The sequence below is a fragment of the Cucurbita maxima genome, unplaced genomic scaffold, assembly GCF_002738345.1.
Source record: "Cucurbita maxima cultivar Rimu unplaced genomic scaffold, Cmax_1.0 Cma_Scf00013, whole genome shotgun sequence".
Classification (NCBI taxonomy): domain Eukaryota; kingdom Viridiplantae; phylum Streptophyta; class Magnoliopsida; order Cucurbitales; family Cucurbitaceae; genus Cucurbita; species Cucurbita maxima.
This window is the reverse complement of record NW_019272029.1, coordinates 2,203,382-2,212,146: the sequence shown is the minus strand read 5'-3', so window position 1 is coordinate 2,212,146 and position 8,765 is coordinate 2,203,382. Positions and strand designations below refer to the sequence as shown.

Genomic DNA, 8,765 nt, shown 5'->3' with positions numbered 1-8,765 from the left:
ATTAAGCCCAAATGAATTTCAAATCCAAGAAAGTTGATTTTTGTCTGAAAAAGTTTCATTTTCGGTTTAGATACCACTAAACCGTTTCTTTTGACTATGGCAAAAAATGTTTGAAAATGTTTAAAATGTTGATCGATGCTTTGAGAGAAAATCAGAACATTGTCAATATAGACATTTGAAAAATCTTGAAAAGGATTGAAGATATCATTTATAATTTTTTGAAATTCGAATGGAGTGTTTTTTTAGCCCAAATGGCATAACGTTCCACTCGTATTGTCCGAAAGGGACGTTGAAAGCCGTTTTAAACTTGTCTTTTTCCGAAATCTGGATTTGCCAAAATCCCGATTTCATATCAAATTTTCAAAATACTTTCGCATTTGAAATTCTTCGCATTAAATCTGATTTATTTGGAATTGGATATCTAATCCATTCCAGAACCTTACTTAAGGGTTTGTAGTTTATTACCAGTCGTGGAACTCCACGCTCCTTCTCTACCTGGTTGTTGACGTAAAAAGCTGCACATGACCAAGGGCTCTTTGATGGCCTAATAAGACCTTTCTGCAGAAGATCATTAATTTCTGCTTTGCAGAATGTTAGTAATTCTTTATTCATTTGAATAAGTCGGGCCTTCGTAGGAATATTTTTCTCCTCGAAAGTTTTGATATAAGGAAGATTAACTATGTGTTGCTTCCTATTCCAAAAGGCATTAGGGACAGTTGAACAAATTTCCCTTTCTATCTGAGCTTGTAATGTTTTGATTTTAGACTGGACGGTCTTGCTTTGAAGCTGTTCTTCTATTCTTTTGAATGAAATTTCTTTCTTCAGAAAAGAAATTTGTTTTTCTTTATAATTTAATACATTTATTGATTGAATAATTGTATTCTTTTGAAGATTATTTATTTAGTTAATCCTTATTTGGGAAAGGAAATTAAATTTTATCTTCTTTCTTAAGGCTTTTGACTCTAACCCTTTAAGTCCTTTACTAAGAGGAAGGAATTTACGAAGCAAATTCCGTCATTACAAACATGGACTTTTGATAGTTTGTAATTGATCTCGAGTTTGTTGTTGTTTGCAACTCTAAGGCTTTCGGTAGTTTTTTCAAAATACTTAGTAGGTATTAGGCCTTCTTGAATCATAAATTTTCAAGGTAAGGCTCCAACGAAGGAACTTTGAAAATCATCTTCGTCTAGGTTTGGTTGCGTCGTTTCCTTTTGTTAGGGCAACCTTTCCTGAAGGTTGAGAATTTCTTGGCGAAACATATAGGATTCTGACCTAGTTTCAGATCTTAATACCTGTACTTCTTGTTTGAGATTATTAATCTCTCATTGTAGGTCTTGAGTAGTGAGTTCTCTCGGTTTTTCAAACCTTTGGAAAACTGATTGAAGTCTATAGGGATTTCTTTCTTCCCTTTCCAGTGGTTTAGAGATTGTCATAGCATCTCTAAGTCGTTGAGCAATTTTCTGTTAAATTTCTGAATCTCGAATTTTCTCTACCACCTCGAGTAGAATTTCTTGATCCTTTGTAAGGACGTTTATGCATCCTTCGCACGTCCTTCTTCCTTCTTGTTCTAATTCGTATTCTGTGCTAGAATATGAATTGGATTCTTCTTGAAGTTCGAGGATTTCTCCCTCGCTTGATTGTTCTGAGTCGGTTAGAGTTAGTCGTAGTAGTTGATTTTTCAGCTCTTGATCTATATCCAACTCGTTGATCTTTCCTCTGATTGTTCCATTATACTTTGTCTTTAGACCGTCTTTGATCCTTCTTGAGAAGTGCTTTGGTAGTCCATTGACAAAATTCTTTCCAGAATTCCAACGAACTATCTGTTCTAATAAGAACTTTGCTGAAATACATATCTTTGTACCACCTGAAATCTCCTAAGGTAGGGCATTTCAGGTTCATGAGTATTTCGGCAGATCTCTCCTAGTATTTCAGGGGGTCGCCAACGAAGAATTCTATGAGGGGATAGATTAGAGTATTGACAGCATCTTCTATCCTTTCATGTTGTACTTCGGTCCTAGTTGACGGACCTTCTTCTTTGATGATTTGAGTTGTTGGCCTGATGACATAGTGGTTTAATATCTGTTGGCGGGTGGGTTCATCAAGATACTTGTCCCACCAGTCTTTGAGTTGCCCGGTAAATCCAGTTACTAAGACTTGAACTATTTGATGATCGGATTTATGACCCTGTAATTTATATGCGCCAGTGGCCATCATCATTTCATTGACAACAATTATCACAAGAGGCCGCTTCTGTCGGCTTGACATCTTCTCCTTCTATTGTAGAAGAAGAAGAAGACACGATCCATTTTTGAATTCTCAACCACCTCTGAAACAATCATCATCTCAATGAGTGAATAGTCGTTAAAATAAATAAATAAATAAAATAAAATCGTGGGAGAATTGACATATCTTTTACTTTGTTTCTTTTTCTTATCTTATTTTTCACCTTTTTCACTTTCATCAAATTATCGATGAAAATGGGTTTCCACCTTCGTCAAAGATTGAGTATGGATTTCCACTTTCATCCAATTATTGATGAATATGGACTTGTGTGTATATTAAGCGGTAGATTTAAATGTACCTTATCTGTAATTTAAGTTAGGATGACAGAGCTCATATAAATTGTAAGAGTTCAAGTCATTAAGCGTTCGAATGATATCAGAACCCCAATTTTTGTGAGGGAAGAGGATAACACTCAATCGTTAAGAACGAGCGCGCAATAGTCAGGAGGAAGGTGAGAGAAATTTAGAGGAATTTGAAGTATGTGATAGCTGGTCCATTTTCGTGTATTTTTGTTTTGGCCCACACTTATAACTCATTTATAAAGAACAACACCTCTGATGTGCCCCTAATATCTAGAAGTAGGGTCGAAAATTGTTTGAAATAATCCCTTATGCTTACAGTTTGAGAGCTATTAGTTTTTACATTGGTCTACATTTTCAGGGAGGAATTGGTCCCTCAACTCTCTTGAGATCTTCCCACAAGTCTATGGTGTACAATCCATTCTCGATGTCTTGTACCTTCAAACGCCACCAAAGTTTAGCGTCGTTTATGAGATACATCGAGGCTACTGTCACCTTCATGTCGTCGGTACAAGCCGGTGTGGCTTTGAAGTACTGTTCGACATCAAAAATGAAGTTCTTCAACTCTTTGGCATCCCGGTTCCCTTTGAAAGGTCTAGGTTCGGGAAACTTCAGTTTGTTGGATCTTGTATTAGTTTGCCCACCCAGTCGAGACGTTCTCCACGGCTTTCATGGTCACCTCGATTCGGGTGTTCATGGCGGACATTTTTTCTTACATGTCATCGATCGTTGTTCTGAATTCGTCAGCTAATCCATTGAACAAACTCATCATTGTATTTTATAGCACGTCGAACTCTTCGCCACGTCTCTCCTTGTGTGCGACAGAGCTATCGGGGCTACCAGACGATCTTGGGCTTCTCGTAGGAGCAACCTTTTCTTCGAGTGAGGTCACTCGAAACATCAATTCTACGATTGGCAACCCATCCAGGTAGTTACCCATTGCGTCGATTTCTACGACTTTTCCACTCAATTCTTTCACCCGTGCTTCCTGGAAGCGGATGGTGTTAGGGACTTCTTTGAGGAACAACATTTCTTCCTCTATTAAAGTAAGCCGGTCGACTTGTACTTTGGGTGTCAACATGTTCTCGGTCTTTGCTATTTCACGGAGCTTATAGAGATAATGACACTTGAGTGAACTTAAATTGCAATAAGGATGATTTAAAACTCATTTAAGAGACATCAATTTGTAGTCTTCACAAATTGTTAGGCTACGGAAAGAAAAAACTCAAATAAGACAATATTTGCTAATAGTTAGCTTAGACTATTACAAATGACATTAGAACTACAACTAGGACGCTGGACCTCGAATGGGGTGGACGACAAGCGGTTTGCCAACGAGGACGTTGGGCTTCAAAGGAGATGGATTGTGATATTTCACATCAGTTGGAGGGTAGAACAAAACATTACTTAAAGGTATGAAAATCTCTCCCTAACATACGTGTTTCAAGCCATGTGGAAAAATCAGGAAGAGAAATCTTATAGAGAACAATATCTACTAGCGGTGTGATTAGACTATTATATAATTCATTTTCTAAAATATTCATCAAGATCAGCATTTTTTTTATATAGATATTACCATCAATCGGCTCATCAACATCTCATCTAATTCATAAAACACAGCATCAAAGAGAAACTCTGTTGATAATCCATCAAGTTCAGCAATTCAAACTACAACATTTTCAAATTAACCACTAGGAGAGCTAAGGGCAGGTCAGACAAGCACTCAGATCTGGAACGACAAGAACATCATTTGCTTGAAAAAGAAAGAAAAAAAGAGAATCAAGTAAGAAAACGCACCAAATATTTGAAGCAGGAACTTAATTTAATTGGGCTGTTCCAGTTCAGCATAAGTAGTTTCAAGATGAGCTTGTTCAGCTTCCTTCACTTCCTTCTCAGTTTTCCGGCCTTTCTTGGTCTTGTAGTAAACTGTCATAAAGGTTCCAACAGCTCCATATTTCTTCCGGCATTGCTCATAGAGTTCAGCATCAAACATCCTCCAGAAATCTTTCTCATTCAGTTCTGACACTGCATATAGAGCCTGGAATCCATGGTTTTCTAGAAGCCATTTTTCCATTCTACGAACAGCCTCAGCACCGTCGAAAACCTCGCCCCTCAGGACAGGGCCTGGTGCATAGTAGAGTCCAACATCTGTGTACATTTGAGCATAATGTGTGTCGCCTTGCCGACGATGTAACTCGAATCCTGGTTCAGGATATATCATGGTTTTGACTGGAAGCTTGAAGAGTCTGTGTGGGCAGAGCCAAATAGGGTAAACCTGTCCAAGAAGACGCAACAAACAAATGTTGTTAATCAAATAAACTGCATACTGCAGCCGAAATTCACCTCTGATAGGACTCACAGCTGTTTGCCTATAACCACCTCTATCAAATACTTATGTTTGCTAGTTAAAATAAAACTTGGCTGGTTAAGCTATAGTCTCAAAAGTTTCGGAGTTGTGTTTAATAAGGTGCAAGCAGTACCTCCAACTCACGATGAGCCCACTCCAAAGCATCCGGAACCTTGTAAAGAGGAACAAGCATGTCTTGAATAACATGCATTTCATGATAATAATTTCTGATAGCTTCACCTTGAGTAGCTTTGAGCAGAGAAACTTTGGGAGGCATCATCCATCCCAATAAAAATCTGAACCACCATTGATCTGCAAAGGGAAGGATAAGCTTTCCCTCCCAATACAAAGACCTGGTGTGCCTATGATAGTAATCCCTTGTGGGGACATACTCCACAAACTCGCCTTTCTTGAGTGCGGTAGCTGCATGCTGATAGAACCATGGTTTGAACCACCATCCAATCTGATTTATTACATTTCCCTTTATCTTCGCCTCTTCTTTGGAGGCATATCTACCTTTCATGACCACAGCTTCAGAAGGGGTATAAATCATAGTTTCCACAAAGTCGGGAACCTTTTCTGGGTTATCTTGATCTCCATCTCTAGGGGCAAGAGAATCCATATAAGCTTGTCCTATCTCCCTTAATGTCCCTATAAAAGGTTTATATGTGACTTTCATATACTCTTTAATGGGTATGAGCTTAATCTCAGCAGCAACAAGAAGACCAATTGTTCCTTGGGACCACGGGATTGCATAGAAAAGATCCGAGTACTCGTTGTCTTTAGTGGCTCTAACAACCTGGCCATTTGCTAGAACAATCTCATAAGCCACAACAGTGTCCGAGAACAAGCCATAGAGATGGGAGCTTCCTTCAATTCCATAGCCGTTGATGAGTCCTCCAACAGTAAGATCGTCAAGTTCAGCAACTACAGCAAGGGAAAGATTGAGTGGAACAGTGGCCCTGCTGATTTGCCCCATGTTCACAAGGGGTTCAACTTTGGCAATCATTCTTTCTTTGTCAATATCCAAAATATTTCGAAAAGCCGATAAATCAACCTCAAAGTGACGTGCTCGTTTGTAGTCAACATTTCGCATTCCAACAGCAATCCAAGGCTTGCGGGCTGTGCAAACAAGGCCATCTTTTGTTGGGTTCCTCTGTTTAAGGCGCTTTACAACTTTCTTGACATTTTCATCGTGTTCCTTTTGACGTTTCTCGTAGGACTTCCAGGCAGATTTGACGTCCCCAAGATATGTGAAGAAGTATAGGCTGAATGATATAGGAAGGACTACAAAAATAACTAAAATCCATCTGAATTGCACAAAGTAGTCCACCCAGACCTTCTTCCTCTTTGGGCGCAGAGGAACCTCTAAATCTGACATTGTGTTAAAAGATTATGCCTTCGCTGCAGCAACCATGAAGAGAAATGGTCAAAGTGGTTGCAAAAAACTCACACAATTTTAATCAAGAGTGAAGTACCATCAAAGAAAGGCCTCCACAGAAAGATTGTACACCACTACCGAGATTTTTTTTTTGAAAAAACAAAAAGGTTTATCAGTGACACTGAAAAAAAATGACAAAAAGAAAGTTCAAGATTATTTCAGCATTTTGGAGGAAAGAAAGGCCATCTATTCAATTCAACCGCATATCGTATTAATTCATCAGACACAAAGATTTATTCAGGCAGGCGTGTATTCCAAGAGTAGATACAATCCAACATCCATTTTTGTTTTTGCCCTAACAGAAAGGAAATGATAAATTAAGGAGTCAACTAAATTCCTCGAGAAATTGTAGCTGGCTTAGATAAAAGAACAACAATATAAAATGAGATAAAAGTGGATCCTCGCTCATTTTTCAGTAACAAAACAGAGGGAAAACAGAGAAAGCAGCACAGAGATCCCTCCCTTGCTAAAGCGAAAACGAAAGAATAAAATTACATTGAAATAAACTCATTTTTCTCAACATTCAAACAACAGTAAGAGTTACAGGCGATGATTGAAGGTGAAACAAAGAAGTAGGAAATCGAACCGGAAATGCGTAGGAAGGCCGAGCAAAAAAGTAGCGAGTGTGGAAGCTTAAGCATGAAAATTAAAGTAATAACCAGTCAGAAGCAAAATAACACCGATTAAAACGAACCTACGGAATCAGCCTCAATTATTCTTCCACTGAAAAAGAAAAGAAACAAACAAGTGGTGGAAGAAATCCAAGGCAGATCGATGCTTCAACAGTAAAAGAATTCATGTACTTATTGTATGAAAATTTCTCTTTCCCTCTACAGTGAAAAAAAAAGTCTAACCGCATCCCTTATTTCAAAGTAATTGCACCGCTCATTTTCAAGAAAAGAATAACCAGAAGGTACGAGATCGAAATGATGACTCTTAGAAGTTATAACCATACTTTTTGAAGAGAGAGAGAGAGAGAGAGAGAATACGAAGCTTTTAGAAAAAGCAAGAAAAAATGCAAGAACAGAAACCGTAAAACAGAACCAGAAAAATGTTCGGATTATAGAGGAGCATGAGTTTCACGGTTAGAGTTAGAACACTACCTGAAGCTCTGAAATTGTGACGGCGACGGCGACGGCGGATGATCGAAGGAAGTGATTAACTATAAGGCCGGACGTCCTATTGGCGCGCTCTTCATTTCTCTCTCCTCCGGCCCCGGTTGAATTATGAACGACTGCACTTCATTAATATCGTCTCGCAAGTTCTCTCTCTGTGAAATTAAAAATATTAATAATAAAAAAAAATGAAAAAGCGAAAATTTTAACAGTCTGTTGTAGGCCCACCGGTTGGAGAACTTTGATCGTTTATTTAAATTTAAATTTTTAATTAAGAAAATTAATATGTAAGTTATTTATTTACGAGCATTAAAAAAATTACATTTTTTAAATAATTCAAAAAATATTTATAAGATTGATTAGAGAATAATTAATAAAAAAAATATTATTGAATTAAACTTAAGTCATAAATGGGGCTCTATTTTCTATAGATTTTTTTTTTTTTTTAATTTATTATTATTATTGGTCACATTATCTAAAATGATATAAAATCTATCTATCTAAACATAATTCAACTAGTTAAGATATATATATATATTAAATTTTTTAATTAAAAAAGGAAAAAAAACTATATATTAAAAAAACGCTTTGAAGATTGTATCCATATATTTGAAAATATCATGATTAGGGTGGGTTGCTAACCTTTCTTTATTGTCTATCTTTTTGAAAATGTATTGCTAATTATTTTTTTAATCTTTGAAAAAAAATGTAGCTTCTAACATGATGTCGAAAATATTTTGTAAAAAAGGAGATTTAAACTTATGAACTTGTAACTTCGAAATACATGTTGACTAGCTATGCTTGGGTCTGTAGAATAAAAAATGAACTTATTGTACCCATGTAGGTTGAATCAATTAAAACTATAAGCTATAAATTGAAATAGATTTTTTATTAGGATCTAAATTGAAGAGCCGATCAAATAAGAATATAAATTGAAATGTTGAAAGAAACATAAGAGAGAAGATGGGATTATAAACGTGGATGTGGATTTCAATTTTACAGATAATTCGTAATTACATTTATAATTAAGTTACATCTTTTACTTACCACCCAAGTTAATATTATTAGTAGTAGTATATATATTCATTTCGGGATCAATGACATCGAAGATATCTGTTAATACATCAAACCCTCCAACTAGAGTATATGGTTAGTTATTTTGATTATTGTCATATACAAAATTGTCAGTAACACGACTATCCATAATAATATGATATTATCTACTTAGAACATAAACTCTCATGACTTTATTTTGGTTTTCTCAAGATATCTCGTACTAA

General features: G+C 36.5%; 1 protein-coding gene across 8 annotated transcripts; it reads right to left on the bottom strand.

The window, feature by feature from the left end:
- Positions 1–4,167: 4,167 nt before the first annotated feature.
- LOC111488060 (delta(24)-sterol reductase) lies at positions 4,168–7,627 on the bottom strand. Of its 8 annotated transcripts, XM_023135670.1 has the most exons (4): positions 6,645–6,903; positions 6,408–6,451; positions 5,063–6,333; positions 4,168–4,857 (listed from the first exon to the last, which is right to left on the bottom strand). In XM_023135670.1, the coding sequence occupies exons 3-4, from the start codon at positions 6,308–6,310 to the stop codon at positions 4,405–4,407; spliced, it is 1,701 nt and encodes a 566-aa protein (XP_022991438.1). In that variant the 5' UTR covers positions 6,311–6,333; positions 6,408–6,451; positions 6,645–6,903; the 3' UTR covers positions 4,168–4,404. The 8 variants fall into 8 exon arrangements, with proteins under 8 accessions (XP_022991438.1, XP_022991441.1, XP_022991445.1 ...); XM_023135673.1 differs by lacking the exons at positions 6,408–6,451; positions 6,645–6,903 and adding an exon at positions 7,474–7,627; XM_023135677.1 differs by lacking the exons at positions 6,408–6,451; positions 6,645–6,903 and adding an exon at positions 7,474–7,616 and having other exon boundaries at positions 5,063–6,328.
- Between the last annotated feature and the right edge of the window lie 1,138 nt (positions 7,628–8,765).

What these genes read in the sequence shown, in the direction of transcription:
- LOC111488060 (XM_023135673.1), bottom strand. Translation starts at nt 6,310, where the DNA reads ATGTCAGATTTAGAGGTTCCTCTGCGCCCAAAGAGGAAGAAGGTCTGG. An exon ending in GGGCTCATCGTGAGTTGGAG is followed by an intron (nt 4,858 to 5,062) that starts GTACTGCTTGCA and finishes CTTCTTGGACAG; the next exon opens with GTTTACCCTATTTGGCTCTG.